The sequence below is a fragment of the Buceros rhinoceros genome, unplaced genomic scaffold, assembly GCF_000710305.1.
Source record: "Buceros rhinoceros silvestris isolate BGI_N320 unplaced genomic scaffold, ASM71030v1 scaffold31206, whole genome shotgun sequence".
NCBI classification, from domain to species: Eukaryota; Metazoa; Chordata; class Aves; order Bucerotiformes; family Bucerotidae; genus Buceros; species Buceros rhinoceros.
In genome coordinates this window covers 17,107-40,910 of record NW_010419836.1, presented here as the reverse complement: position 1 = coordinate 40,910, position 23,804 = coordinate 17,107, and the positions used below count along the sequence as shown (strand labels likewise).

At 41.4% G+C, this 23,804-nt stretch overlaps 1 protein-coding gene across 1 annotated transcript in view; it reads left to right on the top strand.

Moving 5' to 3' along the window:
* Positions 1 to 23,804, top strand: part of LOC104496034 (netrin-4-like) — a 48,546-nt gene that overhangs the window by 24,545 nt on the left and 197 nt on the right. Inside the window, exons 4-9 of the mRNA XM_010139095.1 lie at positions 9,283 to 9,409; positions 9,957 to 10,145; positions 17,752 to 17,965; positions 18,734 to 18,870; positions 19,894 to 19,962; positions 21,103 to 21,273. Coding sequence (XP_010137397.1) covers positions 9,283 to 9,409; positions 9,957 to 10,145; positions 17,752 to 17,965; positions 18,734 to 18,870; positions 19,894 to 19,962; positions 21,103 to 21,273 — 907 coding nt within the window. The remainder of the gene's footprint in view (positions 1 to 9,282; positions 9,410 to 9,956; positions 10,146 to 17,751; positions 17,966 to 18,733; positions 18,871 to 19,893; positions 19,963 to 21,102; positions 21,274 to 23,804) is intronic.

Sequence of the window (23,804 nt, the reverse complement as noted above, 5' to 3'; positions counted from 1 at the left end):
GGAATTCTGTAATTGTAAAGTCAACAAGTTTTTTACTACATTTTATTATTGTTGTGGAAATGTCTTTTACTACAGCTACTGAAGTCCAAATCAGAAAAACATGCCTATTCAGGAATGGTATGTAAGCAAATGCCTAAATGCTTTCCTGAATCAGGGCCCAGTGTAGATCCTCCCATGCACATGCTCATGTTACTTGCAGGAAACCGTCTCTTATTTTGTTTTCTATCTGACATTATTAGCCTGTAAACACAGCTTTTCTTAAAAGCAATGGCTGTGAGTGAGCTATTTAAACGTATTTTAATTTTATTGCTTAATTGCTGTCATTAATAGTGGGTTTTGTTGTTTTAATCAATTAAGTGATGTTCTCTGCTACTTTTATCTCTGTGAAAGAACTATAATAACCCAGTCTGTAGAAATATTTGACTGGAAATACTTGTAAATGTATTTTAGGGCTGGTAAAATATGTTTTATGGTTCTTTCAAGGACTGCTTTTCACATTAAAGTTACAAGAATCTGTGTGCATATCCAAGAGAGAAAAATAATTGCTTCATCTCAGCTATCAGCCACCACTTACTAGTGACACCTCTCTGATGTCCCATAGTACAACACATTTCTGAGTCTTCTTCATTTAAGATCCATGCAGTATATACCGTTCTGTCTCTCTAAGTTGACTTTGACACAGCCACCACCACTAGGAAGTTGCTGTGACAGTCACAGGAGCTGCTGCGTTTGGCCTCATATATTAAGTCCTTGTGTTTTTAGGCTCCCTTGGGACTGAATAGACTGCTATGTTGTTTCTGTCCTCAGCTCACCTACATGCTACTAGAACAAAAGTTTTCAGTCTTTTACCAAGGCTTTTCATCCAGTTCACTCATCCCAAATAAATCTCGCAGTAATTTAAGCAGATCTTTCTAGAATTGTACCTTGTGGGTCCATGGAATTCGTATTTTAAAGCTTTGGCAGCAGGTCCACACAAAATATGATTAATTTTGCACAGGATTATAAACAAATTCCGTATTACTCTGGGCAAAAGTTACAAAATCCTACACACATTTCCTTGCCTTGGTTGTCTCACTGTGCTGGAAGGGTCTTGGGGTTTAGCTTTGCACCCTTTAGGCGTTTAGAATCCTTTTGTTGCTGTGCACAAGATTTTTGCTAAATCATGGACTTTCTTGCCTTTCTTCTCTTCCTGGATTCTTTATAAATTTGGCTAGTCCTGCACATTTTTGGCCCTGCCCTTCCCCCACTCTCCAAGCTGCAGCTATCTGCAGAGAAGTTGTAGAAAACTATTTTTCTCTTGGCTTCATTTATTCCATTACTCAACATAATTTCACTTGAATGGGAGCTATGCATGCTGCCAAGTACACTCCACACAGAGGTAAAAATTCAGAGAAGAGCTCACAGGCCCACTTTGGGAGTGGATTTTCTGTCACACACCCCTAGAACCACTGCACATTAACTAGTAGAAACCTAACTAAGTCAAGACGGTGGAGTAATCCAGACTTACCACAAAGTAAATGACAGAATTATTTTCCCTGTTGGATGAAGAGGTTATGTCCAAACTTCCCTAAACTGTCCACAGTGTGCTAACCCATTATGGCTGACCTGTAAATCCACAAAACCTTGTCCATATATATCAGAATCTAGAGCTTCTCCCATTTTCTCCTCCCCTGTAAATTAACTCTGGGTCTTTCCACAGCAAAGGTTGGCACACTGTTCAGCTGCATCAGCAGCAAAGCCTTGAACAAGACCAAATTCACTCGTGCCATTCACGTTCAGGAGATTTGAACAGTGGTATTCACTCGTTACGCTGTGATTCAGACATTCACCTATTACAACACTGAGCCTTGCTCCTCTTTGTGCTTCCTCAGTTAAGACACTCCCCATGAGCTGGGGACCTGCTGTAACTAGGTGTGACAGCTATTACTTGTATGCAGTTCGTTACAGATTGATAAAGAGTTGTTGGGACTGCAGGTAAAATAAGAGGACAGCTTAGCCCCAAAATGAATAAAATTCAAGCTAGCATTCAGGGAGAGAACAGTAAGAAAGCAGACAAAAATGTGGGCTAAAGCACAGCCAGGAGTGTGTGTAAAGACTGATGGAGGTGAATTCAGGCAGAGGATGAAACTGTCACGGACTGAGTTATATTCCCTCACATGAAGCATGAATTTTCTACCTTTTCCAAGTCTATTTATCCTGTTCTTTTGTTACTGCTCAAAAACGTCTTAGTGATAGCAGTCTGAATAGTCAGCTAGATGCTATCACCGAGTTTTCTTCATCGTTTCCTATTCAGTGAATTTGAAAGCAGCGGCAGCTCATTCACTCACTCCGTGGAGACTAAGACCTGCATGGGCCCAGGTGGCCTTGCCACAAGTGTCCCAGCTCTACTTATCCCTGCCAGGTTCCCTCAGACTTAATTTACCAAAGTGACCAAGTATGAGCCAGAAATTCACTTCCCTCAGAAAACACCCATATGTGTACTAGTTTTTAGATACAGATGCTTATTAGACCTTTTCCCAGAAACAAGCAAGCAAAAGCAGGAAAATAATGTTGGTGGAGGGTTTTTTGTTTGTTTGGTTTTGGTTTTGTTTTTTTTTTTTTTTTGTTCCGCTTAGAGCAGGAATTTGAACTGTCAATCTACCCTAGCAGGCACTGTAACCTGGGACTTACTCCCAAGCCACCCATTCTTTCATGTTTTTGTGAATTTGAAAAAGTTGAAGGAAATTTTTAATTTGTCCTCTTAAAAGTCATATTTTCCTCAGGACCTGATATTGAAGGATTTATTATAAATCTGCATGGATACATCTCTACTTTTGGAGAGACAACAGTGCCCATTTGAACCGTAAGAGAAACAAGGCAGAATGGCAGTCGTTGTTTTGTATTTAACCACTCAAAATGACCCAGAAAGAGTCGTTTTACTAAAAGCAGGTAAGGGACTAGCCACTGATGTCATTGCAAACTGCTGTATCCAAAATTTCTCTGGCGACATTACAAAGTGAATACAGAGCCCAAAGACAAACATTTTCTCCGAATCAGCAACAGTTGCTTTGTTCTGGAAGGCTTCCAAATTTAACCTTCATTCATTAGGAAAAAAAGCCCCAAAACAGACAGAGAATTGCCCAGGAGAAAGAGTAACAACCACAACATTTACTGAAAGGACAAAAGGTATAAGAAACTAAATGGGCAGAGAGAAAGGAAGAGGCTTCAGGTATTATACAAAGCTAAACAGCATTTAGCAAATAAACAATTGCAGGTCAAACAGATGGAAAGTTTCAACTTGCTCTCTCAGCTGTGGATTAGAATTCAGGTGAAGCAACTTTGTGCAGTGAAAGGTGAATAAGTATCATGTAATTTTTTGGAACCATTGTATGAAAGCAATGGATATCATTCTACACTACATACTATAAATCAACCAGAAGTTACCGAGCTCCATGGAAGAACCACTGGATGAACTTCATGGCTTAGCATAGCAGGTCAAGCTAAATGATTAGAACTGATCATCCTGGCATTAAAATCCATGAGGCTATAACCTTCTCTGTGTTCCGAATCAAAGCTGTTCAGGTAGTAGATGTACAAATCAAAGCCTTTGGCAGCAATACCAGACTTGTAACAGCACGACTGTACGGTGAGACAGATGAGGGAGTTAATCCAAATTAAAAATACTAGTGCCAAGGAAAAAAGAGGTTTAACTTTTTTTAACATGGTTTCACAGCCCCATTTACATGACTCAGGGCATGATGCAGAAGGTGATAGTACAGAAAGAAGTAGTAAGGAAAGCAGAAATTTCTCAAATTGAGATTGCCCCACAAAACCACAGCCGGTGGAGAACATAGTGGTTATACCAAAACACAAAAGCAGAGCTTGTTTTCAAGTGGCCATTAAAGCCAGTACAAAGGTGATTGAGAGTACAGCATAGCATTTTTGTTCCTTTCCAGGACTAATAATATCCTTTAACTGCAATTATGTCAGCCAATAAACTTCTACCCTTTGCAAAAGCCGATTAGAAAACTGGAAGCTTGATGCAGCCAGCATATTAGTATTTAAAGCAACAGTTTTCATCTCCCAAAGCTCACAGCGTGCATTAATGACATGAGTAACCCTGGCTGGATGCACTCAGAAAGCAGGATTGCAAGAATACAAACTGTTACAGGTTATGCACATAGTACTTCAGACTGGTTTTATGAAACAGGGAGGTTTACATGGTCACACAATCTGCCTGTCTGCCAGTGTATCTGTTTCCCTAGTCCATACACCACAATGTATCTGGAAGGCACCATCCAGTTTTAAAAAAAATATGTCATAGCAACTGAACTCCCAACACAATGATGTTTTAATGAATCGGAAAGATCCCTGGAGACAACTAGAGTTATCACAGTAATGAGAAGAAGCAGATAAAGGGAAGTATCCTAAAAATAAATTCCATAATATTTCTGAAATCCTCAATTATTGCAGCAGTGAGCACTGTGGAAAAACCCATACAGGCCTAAATACTTGGGTACCTAAGGATCAGTCTATGTCGAGTGGTGCAGCGTCACATACTGACCATTGAGGATAAAGTGAAATATGAGAGATGTGAGACAGAAATCTCCTGGATCTCAAGCTTTCTCCTGCTGTGCCAATACATTTATATGTATTCATATAAATCTGTGTCATAAGTTAATCAGGCTTAAGCTGAAAACTGGCTAGGTTACCTAACTGATGGTATGAATCTCGTGTAAGTCTGTTCCTCACACCCTGCTTTCAAGGATACTCCATCTGTATTGCCAGCTCCAAATCTAGAAAGCTGAAATATTTTTCTCCTCAGATGCTATCAGTCAGATATCCTAAACTTTCCATTGACATTAATTCAGTGGCAAACAAAGTACTCTTAGCAGGGTCCTGAAGGCACTACGAGGAGTTTAACAGCCATGACCAGCCCCTCCTGGGTCTCCTTCCCATGCTCTCTGTCCATTGGCCTGGGTGCTCTATTTAAGCTCAGCCTGGGGCTATTCTAGCCTCTATTTGAGCTATGCTGTAGATGTGCCTGCAGATGCGCCAGTCTTTGCGTCAGTCTCTATCCCATCCCTGTCTCTGGCCTGCCTCCTCGATGGACCTTGGACCTGTGCTGTAGGTAGCTTCTCTCCTGGTGAACCCCATTACATGTACTGTAGCTTGTCTCTCCTTCTGTCTCTTCTCGGCCTGTCTCTTGCTGATCCTGAATTCCTCCTGGTCCTTCCCCTTGCTGTGTCTGGGGCTGTCAATGGGCTGTGATACCAGCTCCCTGCTCTGCCACAGGATGAAGTCCCATCAGTAAGGGCATGTCTGTGCTGTAGTAACCCTCAGCTTGTAGCTCTTGAACCCTTAAAGAGTAACTGGTCATTGCTGTTCCCTGACAATTATCTCCTTAAGCATCATGTCCATACAAGCCTGACTTTACTTTCTAGGCCATAGAAAAATATCATTGTAGTTCCTCTGAATCTGTACTTCTTTATCTGCTTAACTTTGGAGTGATATCTTTGTGTTCAGTGCCTCCTGAGGTCTTGCATTTGGTAGAGAGCACAATCTTCTAGTTTTTTGGACACTCTTTTGAAAGAGAGATGTAGACTTACTTCAGCAGGGAATGACAAGTCAGGGACGTGCCTGCTTTCTTGGTGTTGAGTGCAACTCTCACATTTTCTCTTCCCTGAGCACATATCCCATTTCCTATTTTATCTGACAGCTTCCTGTATTTCATTCTTGTTCCTTCCTGGACTTTGGTCTCTGACTGCCTCTCCTATCTCTTCCTCTCTAACAGAACAAATTTTTTGTCTTGTTACTTGCAGCTGCCTCACCTACCCTTATTTCACCTCACACTTAATTGTAACAGGTCTTTTCCATGGCTCAGTTTCTCCTGCGTTAACAAATCTTTCTGTAACGGCCAATTACATCCAGGAATCACCTTTCTTGTGGGTGATTCTTGAGCTGTTTGGCTCTTCTCCTATCCAATTCCTTTCTCTATTTCATTGCCACCTCACACTGCACTCTTCTCTGTACCTGTTTTCACCTGTAAATGCTGTGAGATTACTCTCCATGGAAAAAATCTTCCATGAGATAGATACCCATCCACAGAAAACACATGGCAGACTTGCTTTCTTTTCTGTTATCCTTTATCTTTGACCCACTACTCATCAATTATTTTCCTTGTTCTTAAACTTATACAAAAAAGGTTAGACTTGGACCTAACAATTTCTAAACTAAGTTCCATGCCAACCTGCTCAGTGGCCCTCCTGTCTGCTGGCTGCTTGGCTTTTCAACGCTTTTGTCTAAGCCAGCCACCCTTCCACACATTTGGTAAACTGTTCAATAGCAGGGATCACAGGCAGGAAGCTTCCTTTATGCCTCTGTCCTACTCACAACATTCCTCGATAGCTTCCAGAAGCTACAGTTTGCAGAAAACCAGTGGGCAGTGGGTAAACTAACACATGCACTTACCTCCAAAGAACGACCAGACTCTTCCTTTCTCACTGAATATTCCTGTTTACTTTCTGAATAATTGCTCATGAGTGTTCACACCATCTGTGCTGTGCACTGTAAGCACAGGGTCCTGTGGAATAATGAATATTTGATCGTGTCATTCAAGGTTAAAACAAGATGGCAATTCTGCCATTTCCCAACTGTACAATCTCAGCATTTCTTTCGTCTATTTTTTTAATATAGTGACTGCACAGTTTGTGTACATATTCTAAAAAACCCAGTGGGCCAACTTACAAATTTTGAAGTTGTCCAAATTTGAAATACACTAGCATTTTCCTAAGAAGTTACTGATCCAAAATTTTGGTTCTGTTCTAATTTGGAATGGGCTGTAAAGTTCAGAGAGTCTGAAGTTTGGGGACATTAAAAGCTATGGTTCTGGATGGGGCTTTTTGCCTTTTCTCACGCTTGGTCCTTTTTTCTATTCTATGGATTCTGAAAAGCAGTCACTGTGTCCATAGGGGGAAACCTAAAAGTCTGAAGAGCCAAATCCAAACAGGGAGAAGCCTGACACTGTTGCTTATTAGTATTTTTGTCTATCTCTGTAATTTGTCATCCTATTTAGTGCTTTGAACATGGATGTTTTTCTTGTACAAAGGTCTGGAGAAGAATCACATAATGTGCTGCATGCTGTATCCTCCTGAGGTTTACTGGTGCTGAGCCCTGACAGAAATGTGTACCCTGAAGTCTGTGCTCAGTCTTCCGTGAGGAGGCAGCCAACCGCTCTGTGCAGCAGCAAATCTGCCAGCTGGCCATAGAGGGGCAATGGCATCAGCTGCAGCCTATCCCCTTTGCTAGCTTCATGACATATCTGGTCTAGGAGGATTAGAAACCAGGGGAGCGGAGAGCAAATTGCTGCAGGGAGATGAGTTTGGGGGCAGGGGAGCGCATTCATGCAATTGCTCTTTTGAACGTTTCTCTCTTGATCCCAAACTACCTGCTCAATGAGATGAGGGAAGGGGGGTCTGCAAATGGAGACTTTCAGGAAAGACTGTGGAGAAACACAGCTCACATTAGTAGTGAGATTAAAGGATTAGATCCAATTCACACCCCAGTCAAAATGAAATTTCAGCCTCTGCTTTTTGTGTAACATGCAGTGGGCCAGAGCTGTGACAGTGGTTACACAGCTTGGAGTCCTCAACAGCACAGGCAGGGAGGGAGGGCAGTCCAGTTCCTGATTTCTGTGCATTTCCTGCTCCAGTACAAGGGGCTCCTTGCATTGAAGCACATACCGCTAATTAGCAGCATCTCTTTGGATGAGTGTAGAACACAACCTAGGGTACCACCGTTCCCTTTCTTCCACTCACTGTGCTGGATATTTCCTCAAATAATTTATCCAGCAAATCCTTTCTCTAAGGCATTGCAAACAGATATTAGAATTCTATTTTTTCATTTTAAAAACCTACAAAATAAAATCCACAACATAAAAACCCTCCTGTAAATCACACTTCTTGGATGTGGCTTGGTATGACAGAATCTTGTGCACCAAATCACAGTCTATAGTGGAATGGACAATTATATTCCTTGTGTGTGAAATGACTTGAACAGAACCAGTTTCAATAGTAACTTTCCATCTGAAGGCTGGTCTACCTCAGTTTCCAAGGTCAGGTTTCTGGTGTGAATACCTGATTCCAAATCTGACATATTAGAATATTTCCTCAGTAAAAATCATTATTGTGTTCCAATGAAGGCAGATAAGTACAGAGGAAGCAAGATCTTTTTTCAGGTGATTTTTCAAGCAAATAGCCACAGACAGAACTCTACTATTCAGCTGGTTTTAGCTGAGACTTTTCACAGATTTTTTTCCTGCAAATATTTTGTAAACGGTTGTTTCCTACTTTAGGTGAGTTTATATGCTTGGTGCTTGTAGATCAGCCCTATTCTTCAGCTGTGCCAGCCTTTACTCATTTTTGTTGATTATATTCCAATTTCTCATTTGTTTGGTAGTAGGATGTTCAAAACTGAACACAGCATTGCAGGTACAATTTTGTATCAACTTGAAATTACCCTGCTCTTAGTTACACAGTCCAAAATTTTACTGACCTATTATATATGTATATATTCATATGTCAGTTGATAGTTTGGTGCCTGCTGTACCTAAGCCTCTTCAAACACCAGTGCTTTCCTCTCTCGGAAGGTGTGGTTTGGACTGTTTTTCTCTGAGTACACTGGGGCTGGAGTTTTTTCCAGGCTTAATATTTTTGCTACATTTTTAAGTGTGAAGGAGGTCCAGGATTACTTGCTTATCCTTCTAACAATTTATAGTTTAGTAATTCACGCTGACTTCATTGCCCTATATTTACTCTTTCTTCTAGACCACTGTTAATGTCAAATAAGACAGGGTCCAACATAGTCTGTTAGACTGTGCTCTCCTATGACTCAACTTTGCTAGCCAAGAGTGTATTTGACACTGCCTGGAGGTGACAGCTTGCTCAAGCTCTTTGCATGCTCTTGCCCTGAACTTGTAAATCAAAAGAAGCTGTGTTAGCTTACCCAATTTAAATAGTCTAGAGGCTGTTCATCAATGTAGTAGTGAAATAGCCAACTGAAGAGTTAGAAATTGTTGCTACATGCATTTAAACTGGAAGGTAGAGGAAAAATCTGCATCATTAGTGACATTATGTGTGAAGAGATAAAGCTACAATTTAAGCTCCAGGCTCTGCAGGTTTCCTAAGAGAGCCAGGCAGCTGTGTGGGAGTTGTGCAGGCAAGTTCCATCTCCATATGAAGCTGTTGGGCACTCCGTCATGTTTTTGCTTGTAGCTACTTGAATATATCCTCTTTCCCCTGACAGGTCCATGGGAAGTGTGTGTGTAGACACAACACGGCTGGGGACCACTGTGAGAAATGTGCACCGCTATACAACGATCAGCCTTGGAAGCCAGGAGATGGAAAAACAGGGGCACCAAATGAATGCAGAAGTAAGTGGGAGGGAGTTTACTGATCCAGGCTGTCAGGATGAGCACTCACCTTGCCAGCAGGCAGAGTTGCCTAACAAAGACTTCTCTCAATTTACACTAATGGCACCATTACAGAAACTGGGGATAAGTTGCCAGTCATCGATGGAAAACTTCAGTATGCATTTTCTTTTACTGCAGCTGACATTTGGGCTATTGGGATGTGGAATTTACAAAGCAGAAATCTGTTCTTCGTGCAGCTACATCCACTCGTGTGTTTTAGCATTCCAGGGTTTTGTGCAGGGCTTATGACACCATCAGATTGGGTTGTCTACCTGTAAGACAACCTGTAAGACACAGCTCGCAGCCACCCAGGCTTCTCAGACCCTGCTGGGACTCTAACTCTGTGTTGCAATTTCTACTTTTTGTGAAGATCAAGGATTGCAGGCAGATGAAATGTGTGACATTCAGGTATTTCCTCCATGATTCACAGTAGGAAAATGACACCATCTGAATAGTATTGCTGTGTCTATTATATAAACCCAAAATATATTCTCTTATTTCCCACCAGAGTGTCGCTGTCACAACCACGCTGACAGCTGCCACTTTGATCTGAGTGTTTGGCTGGCATCAGGAAAGCGCAGTGGTGGAGTCTGCAACAACTGCAAACATAACACAGAGGGGCATCGGTGTCAAAGGTGTAAACCAGGGTATTACCGAGATAGAGGGAAACCCATGTCTTCCACAGAGGTCTGCAAACGTAAGTGACTGTTGTTACATGTAGTGAAGACAAATGAACATGGAGGAATCCCTAAAAGAATGATTAAAGAAATCAATAACTCCTATAGAAGTAACTCATGAGTATTACTACCATTTCTTCGCATTGTTTTCCTAAACCACAGTTTTCTGGTCAAAGGTCATTGTCCTGATCTTCTGTGTCTGTTACTCCTGCTGGTATCCCACTTTATTTGGTGATAACTACTACAGTTCTCCAAATGTATTCCATTCTGGGGAAAGGTACATTTTTCTTGTGCTTGCATTTAAAATAATACAGTTCCTTTTTTCTTGAGGCACATTTTATCAGCTGTTTTTCTCCACATCTCTCAACACTGTGTGTAAGCTATTGTTAATTTTGATTGTGCAACACCTGAGTGCATAAATACATATATGAATGGCTGCAGAAGGTGTAGGAAGCATGAGACCCTGCATATCCACTTGAACAAACAAATCAGAGCTCCTTCAGATTTATCTCTGGATTCTCCAGCTGTATTACTGGGTGCTCTGCCCAAATTAACTGCCTCATTAACACTTCAGCAGGATGTGTTAGGAAGTAATGTGGGCACAGAGGTACACACACCCTCTGTGTACAACCTCTGGATCATGGCAGTTTACACCCAGCCAATCTGGAACAGAGCCCAAATCTCCCTTACTTAATGTAAACGTTTCCTGAGTATCCTGCCAGGCTTCACACATCTGATTCCATCTGGCATCTATTTGGGAGGTTACTATTTCTAAAAAATACATAATTTCATTTCTCCCTTTGGATAGTTTTCCTCCCCCATAGCTCAGACATCGGTTGTCAGCACAGAACTTCATCCTCTGTCATCTACACGCATGTCCACTGGCATCATGTGGTGTTTGGTTTTTTTTTTTTTGAGCTTTCCTGACCCTTTGATGTTTTTCATCAAGATCCTCTTACAAACAAACACTCCTGTCCCTAGAGCTGTATGGCCTGTGATACTGCTTAAACTTTCTATGCACAGCACATCCTATGTTTCTGCTCTTTTGTATTCTTCCCACTGGGCCTTAGTGTCAACACAGACTGCTTCCACACCATCCCTTCTTTTTGATTTCACAATGTTCATCACAGAACACTGATCAGCAGACAGCAGGGGGTGAGCTTATCTAACTCACCCTGTATCCCATAGTGTTCTGTGGTGGCCCCTTTCTAGTCCTGTTTCTACTCTGAGCAGATTTACTACAGGGAAATATTGTAATGAGAACAAATTGTTGTGCCAGAAGATTAGTTTCCAATCTCATAGTACCTGAAAGAATCTGTGTATGAACTCTTGTCTTTAACAGCAGGGGGACAGTGTAGAAACCACCATCATGTGTAATATTAGATAACTGCAAAAGTCAAGGAGCACTGGAGAGCAGTGAAGAGGAAAAAACATTGTTTGAAAATACAGCCTGTGTGGAAACCCTAGAACAGTCTGCCTGGATGAAATCAGACCTTGACTCTACTTCTGCCTCTTTTGTCTGGTCTGGTTACAGGCCTCTCAGTACCTCCTGCCAATACTCTGCATAGCAAAAGAAAAGCAGTTTGGAAATTTACCCTGTTGAAAGAGCTTTGTTCCTGTTGTGCCAGTCAAGGACAGTGCTGCTCTTTTCACCTGCGTACATGCTGCTGCCAGCAGAAGGCCCCCAAATGCATTTGTTTCCACTCTGACTTGCACACTCAGCCCTAGATAGCTGTCACCCTGCTTTAGCCACCTGTAAGTTATATGTGTTTTCTAGGCTCCCTGTACAGTCAGTGGAGAAACAGTGGGACCTCTAGGGAGTGATTTATTACAGTCTAATGTAGATGCCTGAGATAGATGAGCTGAATTGTCCTCTAGAGGATATCTATTTCTTTTCCTTGACTTAAGAGGTATTCTGGATCACAAGCCTGCACTGGGGTTTCTGTTGGTTGAGATGAATCTAACAGGTTTGATTCAGCATTGTTTGTTGCAGATCGGTATGCATGATGCTATCAGTGCATGATTCAATGGGATCTTTCACATGCCTGAATGCTTGCCACATCAAGATGTAAGGAAAGGCTATTGCACTTCATTCTAGAGAGCTTCAGCTTTTACAGCAGACTGATATGTGTGTGATGCTTGTACCTGCGTGGAAATAGCAGGGACACTGAAGACATAACTACAGAGTTAAGAGAAAACCTGGGAAGGGGGGTGATTAAGTCTGTGCCTTTTCTCTTTTATTCAGGGTAAGGAGAATTTCCACAATGACATTTGACACTTCACCTTAATAGGGTAGTGTTTTGTATGATGAAAGAACTGATCCCTGAACACTTCCCCACGTGGTTTGCAGGCAGTGTACATGTGTGCACTGCATGTTATGCTGTACCTCTGCAGAGAGTTTTCAGGGAATGTTTCACTACTTTGGTTATCAGTGACAGCAAACCCAGAGACACCAGCGCAGATGGGCAGAGTTGTTTTGAACAGACTAAGTTTGATAGAGGGAAGATTTCACCTCTAGGTCCATCATCTGTTCCTTATGTTTACAGCTGATATGAAACTGAAGGGCCTCATGCAGGATGTAAAATGAGGTTCTCTTGTCCATCCTTTAGGCTGCAAAACTTGCATTGCTATTAAACTTAATCTGGTGGTCTGAGTAACTTGTTCTGGTTGTGAGATCCTAAAAACAGCTCTGGTAACTCAGTAAAAAAACAGTTACTGTTTTGAGCATTGCTAAGATGTAAGAAATTAGACAATTAGACCACCAGATATATTTGTCCCATACCTCAGTGTACTGATCATAAATTGAAGAGCTTCCACTTACGGACTAGCACATTTGTACCAATTCCAAGGCATCACCTCACTTTGAGAAAACCACGCAGACTAATAACACGAAGTGAAAAACCTACCCACTGGGCAAGTGCTGAAAAGCAGTAATAAACTGCAAACAGCAGACTGAATGGATGACTTCGAAAGCAACCTCGTCCTCAGTTTTGAACTCAGAGGGGGGAAAAAAAAACCCTCAGTGGGAGATCAAAACTTGACCCTTGTGTACAGTAGATACTGAGCTGGGAAAGGAAATCTGATGAAAAAGCTGAATGAAATGCTGTGCTAATCCCTTTGAGAAAGCACGCTTGAAGAGTGCTCTGCCATCCAGAGCAAAGTCTAGGTTCAGCTGTGACATCCCCCTCAGGCTCCCAGAAAGTTAACAGGACACTTCTCAGGCCCAGAAAGAGTCTTTAAGCATTAGTCATAATAATGAACAGCATTCTCTCTTAATCACTGCTATGAAAAAAAAAATGTTGTGTAACAATTGGATGTCCTGGCACTATCCAAACCATCCTTTGCTGACCCTCCAATGTGAGACTGCAAAGACATTCCCTTGGAAAAAAAAAATCTGTTGAAATTTGGCATTTAAGTGTGAATCTGCTATTCCTTTTTGTCTGCAGAGGTAGCTTGCCTCTGATCCCTTTGCTTCTCCTGTTCCTAGCAGCTAGGGATGAATGAAAGCCAGGTCATGTGCAGAGCCTTGTTTTGACACTGCTTAGATCTATATTTAAAAAAAAAAAGGCATGAAAAGAGCCCCAGAACAAGGCACACACCTGCCTGTTATTGGAGGTGACAACACGGGATTAAGTAGTTTGGATATAGACTTGCATGGGAGCTTTGACTCAGAAGCCTAATCGTTTCCTAACCAATGGTTAGAAAAGCGGCTGTATCCTTGGCTCTTTCCTGTGGCTTATCTGGAGGCTTAAGGGATCCTTCTGAAATGGCACCATCTTTTGTACTCACCCTTTGCTTAGCTTAAAAAATAATGCAGGCATGTAGACCCATTAAAAACGGTCTCCAGGAAAACAAGCTTTTTTACTATAAGCACAAGGGCTGAAAATTAAAATGTGCCCAGATGCACATACACACATTGAAAAGCTCTGCTTCTCATCTTTTTACTTCTGAGCAGAGGGAGTGAACTTTTAATTGTAATATCACAAAGGCCTGATCACATCTTGGTTCAAAGTCTGTCTTAATCAGCCCTGACCACACACACAGCTGTCTGTTGTATTTCCCTTCGTCTATGAAACATCATTGGCTGAGTCAATCCCCACATCTGACATGCTTTAAAAATTGCCCTGATTTGGTCATGTGCTCCAAAGATGCTCGTGCATGTATTTCAGATTCAAAAGGCTTTGTCTGATATTTTCATTTTGCCTGTTTTTCATCAAAGAGCCAGAGACTGCTCATAGCTATATCTTATGCAGTTTTATTAGACAGAAGTTTAAGGCAAAATACCTCAAAGTCCACTGAATTACTCTAAGCACTTGCTATTTCCCTGTAAGTTAGGATCATACTGTTAAAACTGGTATGATAATTTATATCTGTGACCAATTACATGGGAAAGACAGCTGTACTGAGGGCAGCCAGATTTACTGAGGACTCAAGTGAGACTGTTGTATGAATTATTCATTTTTCATTATTCCTTGTCTCCTATTTATAGTAGTTTCTGACAAAATAAACAGTATAGGAGTTGAGACTAAAAGGCAAGAGGCTGCTTTGTGATACTTCACAACTGATAGCCAGTTCTAAAGCACAATGATGAAATTTTTTCATTACACTGCTGTCAAGGGGAGAACCCAAATAAACCAGCCATCTCTGAGCCAGAACTGTCTGCACACCGTCCCTAACATAATTGATGATGCCTTTGACAAACAAGGCCATTGTCATATCGGCTGGTGTTTTGTTAGACAGAGAGGCGGATAGAGAGAAAACTAGGGTTTGCCAAGCGAAAAGCAGCAAAAATCAGCAGGGAAAGATGCTGTGTTGTCAAAAAATGTAAAAGGGTGAGGGTTTGGAAACTTGCTTTAATGTTTCTTTAATTGTGAAGTTCATCTGCAAATCCGTGGTACTATTAAACAGATAAAATTCAGCCATCAACAGCTGTCCCTTCAGCATGTGACATGTGGGCTCTTATTTTGGGAGTTACCTTAGATGCACAACTGGGATTTTGGCCATAATACTCTGGAAGCCAGACAATGTACACACCCAAGCTGAAATGCTAAATAAACACAGACTGAGTAAAGCGTTTGGAAGCCACTTGTGTAACTCATCTGAAAGTGTTGTACATGTTTGCATTCAGCTTGCTTTCTGATCTACCAGAAGCTGTCCTAGTTTCTAACTGGGGAATATGCCCCACAGTTCATTTGGGAACATTAGTTTTCCTGAACCGTAACTCCAAAATGAAAAGAAAAAAGAAAAGAAAGCACTTTTTTCCTACCTCCTCATCAGCTTCTGCCAATGCTGTCAGTCACTGTTCTGTAAAACTTTCCCTTAGGGATAGGATGGGAGAAGGTCTCATCTTCCTGAATCAGGATCTAGTCTCAGTTGGTGATAGGCAGTCTCATGATACCAATGATTTACCCATCTGTTATGTGACATGAACTGATGAAACCTGAAAACCAGAAATGAGATGTGAAAAAAGTTGCAGAAATACAAAAAAAGTCTAAGCTGAAAACTCCATAGGTGTGTCCCACATACAGAGAGATTATAGGGGAATCAGAAACCTGCATTCAAGCCAAGCCAGATGTTGGCAACCCCTTACTTCTTGTGGCTCAGACTTGCCTGTGTTTCCCCTCCCTATCCCCAAATCTAAGATATTCATTTTTTTCAGCGATGAACAGAACTAAGTGTATCCTCTTTTAGGGTGATGTAGTCAGCATTGCAAAAAATCTGGGCAAAAATAATTCAAGTTGAGCAGCAACAAATCAGAACTTGCCTTTGAAACTGTCAGTGCTAATGAGCACTTCATTGTTACACCTGCTCTCCAGAACTGACAGCAAAATCCCTGGGTTTGCTCCCAAAGTCAAGACTGCTTTGTGGCAAACAGGCGAGCCTGCTGCCATCCGCCAACCAGCTCATTGTGTTGAGTACATTGCCCATGACAGCACGCTTATTTTCTGTCCTTAGGCTATTGTGCTAGTGTCCCTTGAAAACAACGGACTGAGATCCGTCTACAGCAGAGTGTAATAATATTATTAAAAATATTGGCATAAAGAACACAGAGCATGGTGAAAAAAATAACTATGTAGTAAGCAGATCGTAAGAGAAATGCCCTTTAAACAAAATTACTCACTCTTTTTCTTTTCTTGAGCATCAAGCTGCAGATGAAAGCAAACCCATCCCTGCTCCCCTTAATACTCTTTATATTTGCCCCTTCCCCTTGGAAAATGATGTGTGGAATCAGAGTGTTCATTTGGTCTCTTATCTGTGAGCTCATGAAGAAAAGTAGTTTGATTAGAAGTAATGATGGGCAAACTTCAAAAGCTTTGGAGATCATGTTTACTTCAGATAAGCATCCAAAAGGCTGGCCCCTGATCCAAGCTATCTAAACACCTTGGGTGTCCAACATTTAACTGAAAATCTCTGTTAAAGCAGGTCTTAGCCACAAGATTTTTATTTCTGCCCTCTTCCAGATGGATGAAGTAGTGATGCATTTCCTTTTGTCTCTGCTACAGGCAACAGCCAGGGCACACTGCTTTGTTAATACAAAAAGAGCTAAAATATGAAGGCCTGGAGTTCAGCTCTATCCTCATTCAAACTTGTTTGAATACTAGAAATGAGTGGTTATGTTTAGTGCTTGTATTTCACCTCTGCAGAGCTGAGGTAAAGGCTTGACCATCTCAGCTAGTTTCTGGCCTGAGGGGAGTCAGCCGGGTTGGTTTTGTACCAGTACCTGTGTAGTACTTTCCACCTCACTCTCTGATGCTGGCACATTGGGAACGGACTGGTGGCGTGGGATTATGACAATTTATAGTCTGTGAAGTCAGAGTTGTCCACAGGAGCTGTAACTGTATGTTCTACCACCAAGTGACCTTGAGTTGCTAGGCTGGTGTCAAACCGGCAACAGCATTAGCAAGATTTGGGGTTTTTCCTCCTATTTGCTTATCTCCAATTACAGGTAAAATAGTTCTAGTGAGTTTAGAGATCTTATTCTTTCTGCCTTCCTTATATCAAATCTGCTCATGTATCTGTACAAAAAATTTCATCAGCTTCCTCGCACACATACAGTACTACATGGTGAGATGCGTGTCCCTTAGGACTTGCACTGAAGGCAATTTATGGACTCTTCGTGGGCAGAAATTGAAAAAAACATTTCAGGTCATCTGAACGACCTGAATAAGCCACATCTAGCACCAGAGGGAACAGTAGTTTTGTGATCTCTATTCACAGGAAAGACAACACAGGCAACAGCTATCCGTTTTTACCTCATTCATGCTAGTGAATGTTTTTGCAAAATTCTTTTAAAGGGGGTCACCTACAAGCCCCTTTAAGAATAAACACACAGTGGAGGCTTCCTACTAGTTTTTCAAAACCCTGTATGGTCAAGATTTGTTGTAGTAGGGAAGAACTGACTTCCACATGTAAATGGGTCCTGGTCGCATTTGTTTTGCTATGCTTAACGAGTTAAGAAGGAACAAAAATAATATTGCACATGTAGGCTGACAATGCAATGTTTACCAGTTCTGACTTAAAACTACTGAGTGTAAGGAAGAGGGCAGGAGTTTATCAGCCTTACAAAAATGTCACAGATGACCCCATGGCACATAATCTCAGTCACCTTTTACCATATCTCCATAGCTTGCAGCTGCCAGCCAATGGGTTCAGCCAACGCAACTTTCAGCAGAAGCTGGCGATGTCACCCCAAGACAGGATTCTGCTACTGCAAGCCAGGAGTGGCAGGTCCCAACTGCGACAGATGTCTCATGGGCTACTGGGGCTTTGGAGAAAATGGCTGTCGCCCTTGTGACTGTGCCAGAGACTGCGACCAGCATACTGGAAACTGTTTCAATGGGTAACGAAGCCCTCCTTTGGGTTCGCTTTGAGATGGGATTCTGTCAAATGAAAGAAATATTAACTGACATATTACAGCAATGACAGTAATTGGAGGATACTGGAGGGTGTAAATCATTTGAAAAGGTGGTTGTAAATCATAGAAGGTTTCTTAGATTCACTTCGGTGGCTGGCACGCTTTTTAATTCCACTGTATTATCCAAGGCAATCTTGAAATGATGAATTTTTGCAGTAGTGTAACAGACAACTCCACAACCCCAATGAAATATGTAGAGCATTTTTAAATACCTTATAAATGGATGGAAGGGTCTGGGGAGCTTGCCTTTTGTCTGTGCCCAGGGTAACATGAATTACAAGGTCTCCCTCTTGTTTCTAGATGGCAGGCATCTGTACCCCAAACATGGATTAATCAGTACAGAAATCCTTTGATTTGCTGAGTGACTGCAGTTTTGTGTATCCTGCAGGTGTCCTCAGCACCATCAACAAGTCACTAACTTTGAATTACTTAATTCAGTAAAAACAAACAAACAAAACCATGAAAGGCCCAATATGTAGTTACTTTAAAAAGTTGTAAATTAGCAGTGGTAAGGGTTAAATAAAAGCCTAGATCTTGTGATCTCTCTATATGACATGAAGTCTTGCTCTTGTTTGCACTGCCAGCCTGAAGAAAGCAAGCTCACCTGTCTGGATACAGCTGCATGCTACACACACCTTCTTTCCACTCATCTGATAATCCTAACCAAGTCTTCTGTTTTATGTGTCCCCCTAGCTACGACAATGAGCCATTCTTTAACATCCCCATTGGGGGACGAATCCCTGACCTTGTGCAAATGCCAAGCAACGAAAGCGAAGAGGAGTGGAAATGGAATGACCATGAGCAGGGATTTTCTGCACTGAGGCACCCGGGTACGACCCACAGTCTAGGAACATTTAGTAACTTCACTCAGTGCCAGTTCTTTTTCTCTCCACCCTGACTTAAATTTCCCCACTCATCTCTGGCTTGTCTGTCCCCCATCTGCTAGTAACATCTGCTAATCTGAACTATTTAGGTTATCATTACACTTACATGGTTATTTTCCAAACTAACCGTACTATTCAACTTTGGTTTTGGAAATTGGTGAGTCATAAATAAGATTGTGTGGGAAAAATACTCTCCTTCTGTTGTCATAGTTATAGTCATAATGCTTATGGTTTTTATACAGCTCCTTCTCAAGCATTCGGCTGCTGCTCAGAGCTTGAAATGCTATTTGTACAAGATCATGTCAGCCATGCACCACCTCCAGGGTGGAATGCAAGTGAGTTTAAGAGTAAAGTATTCTTCATGGCACAGCAGCTCAGGAGATAAAGTAAAGCGTACTGTGCCCAGCACAAGTTACAAAGTGAGTAGGCTTATAGAATGAGGTGGAGCCTTTAATAAATAAATAGTTTCCAGCTTTGCTTGCTGTATGTGAAGGCCAGCACTTACCAGTAAGTGTTAAGATCCCTTGTAAGACCCAGAGGTAATAATGTCACTTATTGCATATCTTGACTTTTCTGAGAGAGATAATACCTTCATACCAGCAAGAATCAGCATTTCTTAGCTTGTGGGATCAAACAAGGGTCTTATTACTCACATGATTTACACCTGGATCTGATTCTTACAAAGCCATTAGTATCAGTTTAGTAACTGTATAATAGACCCCACGAGGGCTGCGTTTTACTAGACAGTACTGATCGGATTTCAGAATAATTGTAGTATCTGACGTATATCTGTAGTATCTAACAAGAAACAGATTTGCAAATAACTGAGCTCACTCTCAAACTTACGCTTAAGGTCCATCCAGATTATGGGAGCTATATACATACAACTTTCTAACTGAGTATCATTGGCTTTTCTCTCTCGTGTCCTGGCTCCTCTCCAACTTTTGTGTTCTGTGCTTCCCCTGCCAGAGAAGTGTGTGTGCAAAGAAAAGGTGCTTGGAAGCGTCACTGACTTCTGCCAAATGAAATACGCTTATGGTAAGTGGGTAACACGCCCTCAAGGTACGACAATTACTGTGTTCTCTCGATGCGTGTTCTTAGCTGATAGCTATGAAAAACTGACAGCCCTGGCTAAGTCATGAATTAAGAGGTAGGATTTATTTTTTGTCTAGCGACATGTCCAACTTCTAATCAGAACTGAAGAGCATTTTTCACGCAAGGCTCCGTGGTGTCTCCTCTCCATCCAGTTATCTTCCCTCTTTACAGCGGGAGTGTGAGAATTGTTAACGCAGTGGAATGGTTGGCCTCTGCATCAAGAATAAATGATGTGAAAACCTTGCATCCAAACTGCCATTGTTTTTGCACGCATTAAGCAGGTTCAAATGGCCATGCTTGTTTACCAAGAATGTATTTAATACTGTTGTTTATGAACATCTCATTCACGCCATCACATGAACCAAGAAAGGAAAGCTCTGGGATCCAAAGGTTGATGTGCTTGTGTCATGACACAACAAAGTCTGCTTGCGGGGCTGATCTAGATAAGACTACCCTGCCAAAAAGTTAAGGGATCCTATTAAATCAAAGGAAGAGAAATTTATCATGGCAACCAGATGTTGGGCCACAAAACAAAAATGCTTTTTCTGGTTTGTTGTGCAATCATGGAATTTTAGCCATGTGACATGCCTGCAGTCTGATGGGAAACTTCCCGACTTCCTTCCTGCAGAACAGACAGTCCCTTCCCACAGGACAACATTTTAGAGAGGCCAGTGCTAAAGCTCAACACAAGTTTTCAACCAGGAAAATATAAAGCCTAGAAGCAGTGCACTTAAAATCAGACTGTTAGCTGCTGACTTGTTTTTTCCACCCTTCCTATGTAGACATCAAGAGCTTTTCTATGATGTCTGAGCGTTTGCAATCAGCCCATTAAAAAGCAGTTGCTAAATAACATGCTGAAAGGCTGAGTTAACTACTTCAGTAGAAAAATCTAGTTTTATTCTCTCTTCTAAATTTATTTAGAACCATGACTGAAGTGAACTCACTTGGAAAACACTTTCTGTACAACTGCAGTGTTTTTTCATGCCTTCTTTCAGGATGTTAAAATTCTTCCTTTTAGCAGCATAAATCAAAATTAATTCAGATATTCACTGTTGGTCTCTATGTTGATATGCTTTCCGGCAGTGATAAAAGCAAGAATCCTATCAGCTCATGACAAAGGGACCCACGCAGAAGTTGTTGTTAAAGTGAAGAAGGTCCTGAAATCAAGCAAAGTTAAAATTGCTCGGAGCAACAGGAGCATTTACCCGGAGTCCTGGACCAGCAGGGGATGTACATGTCCCATTCTCAATCCTGGTAAGGACAAAATGCTCACCAGGTGTTTTCCTTCCCCTATAAGCAGCATTGACGGTTCATTATGAACATTAGCTGTGGCTACTCAACACTTCCCATCAGTCTTTCCAAGGCAGTCCTTTGATTCATCCACACCAAAGGGGGAGTCAATAGACAGCTGCATAAGAAGCATTTTCTTATCAGAAAATAAAGATTTACCATAAAGCCCAAACCTCCTGGAAGTGTTTTACTTTCAGTGACTTTATTTGATCTTCCAGAATATTTGCGAATAGAAGAATACTTGTGAGAAAAAAAGACAAAATCCTCATATTTTTATATCCAAAGTTTTCTTTCTCATTCTGTATTCTCACATCATGCTTTGCTTCTGTTTGGAAAAAACTAGAAATTATGGTGAAAATTTTTGATAGTGGAGGGAATCCAACTTCTTCTATGCCTTTGTAATGGTTTCAAATAATGAAAGGTAAGTCTTCCTTCTCTCTTCTTCTCTAAATTCTAATGCATTCAATGGTTTGCTCCATCAAAGCTGACAACCCGCAGCATTTTGAAAAGCGGTCAAGGGCGGAGAGCATAAAACCAATTTAATTTAATTTCAAGCCAAATAAGACAATAAGATAATCTTTTATCATTAGAAAAATAATCTTCTAAGTAAATAAAGCCCCTCTTTTATAAACAGTTTAGGGATAGGTCTCTACATTTGCTTCCTAATCACATTCAATCAGAATTATCCATGTTTTTTCAGTTTTAATTATGGGAATCTCCCTGCAGCAGTGAACTGGAGAAGTAGCGTAGCAAAAAGCAGCAGCTTCCTACCCAGCTCTGCTGCAGGAAGAAACACGCTACAGACTGCAAAGCTCCGTACTAGTGCTGAGTAATGTTACCAGTGGCTGAGCAGATATGTTCCTCAATTCAGCCTTCCCTAGTGCTGCCTTTCCTGCAAGATTAAAAACGGATCCACCGAGTGAAAGGAATTCCTTGGGCTTCACTTGAAGGTTAGACTAAACCTCAGATTTTAAGACAAGTTCTCAGCTGAAATTAGCCACATAGAAGAGACAGCTGTCTTGGGAAAGGCTGTGTCAAACCAATCTCAGTATGAATTTTTCCTGTTACGGCAAAATGACCTGTACTGTCTCAGAAACAAATTTTGTTTGCCATTACTGTTTCGAGTGGAAGACAGCATCTGAATTTGCATTGAAGTGTAATATGGATGCCGAGCTCTCTTCTTGGAGGTAGTTCTTGAATTCACACATAATGTTTTTGACTTAATGTAGGACAAATGAATAAGGTGTTTTCCTTTACTTAAAACTCTAGTGGCACAGTTGTGCGTAATTAAGTATTTACCAGTGCTCCCAGTGAAACGGCGGGAACCCTGAATCAGTTGTGAATAAAACATTGTTTAAATATGATGTGAGTACATCTGGTCCTACACAGATAGGATCACAGAAGAGAGAAAACATCACAGGACATTTTTCTCCTTTGTACCTCTCTCCTTTTACTTTGCATCTCTTTAGAAACATAGGGTTGAAGATACATGCCTCAGAAATTCAGATGCTGCAGATGTTATGCCATTGCCTCGTGATAGAAGTGAAAGCTATCAACAGTCCCAGTCACTGCAGTTCTGCAGATTTCAGCTTACTGCTTGAATAAACCCCTGCCCCAAGATCACCGTATGCCCTGACTCATTCCTCTCTTCTTGGGGTTTTTACACCCACCTTTCTGTACAAGCATTAGCAGTTGCTTCTCAGCACACAACTTTCAAGGAGGACAGTAGTAGCAGAAGGGGACAAAGGCATAAGTAGCAGCTACCAGATTCCTGCAGATCTGTCTGCACAGCCTCACGCATAACCTGCCGTGGATGCCTCTCTGTTTCTCTAAATTCTGATCAATGAGGGAATTCTACCTACTACAGTTAACAGAACAAAGAGAGTGCTTCTACACTTGCTCATGTGATGACATGATTTTATTAGTAGTACTTGGTTCTCCACTCCATGTGCAGTTACCCACTGTTCACAGACCTCTTTTTTGAGGCCCTGCTACCTGCATCTTCAGGTTATAGTCTAGGAAGTCTGACTTGCATATAATACCAACTTCCACATCTGTTCAGATCGAATTCTGCTACTCATCATACCTGTACAAGCCAGGAGTAATGCTGCTGAACTACATGGAGTTCCAGTGGCTTAAAGCAAAGGTCAGACAGATCAGACTCAAACCTGGTCATCTGCACACGGAGGTGTGGAATTTGTCAGTGGGAAGCCACTGGAACAAAATCAATGTGTCGTTGTAATTCCTGAGCATAACCACATGACAGCATCGAACCCGTGTGCCCAGGAGTCAGCAGTGACAATATGTGTGTATGCATAAGATGGCACATGCATAAACTGGATGAAGCTGGCTAAGATGCTACATGCCAGATCCTTATGAAATAGAGAAATTCTGTATTTAGTTACGTTTTCTTCTATTTATTGACTGAAATTTTTCCCTTTTTTTTTTTTTTTTTTTTGGTACTGACTTTTTTTTAGCAGGCCAGGGGGGCTCCA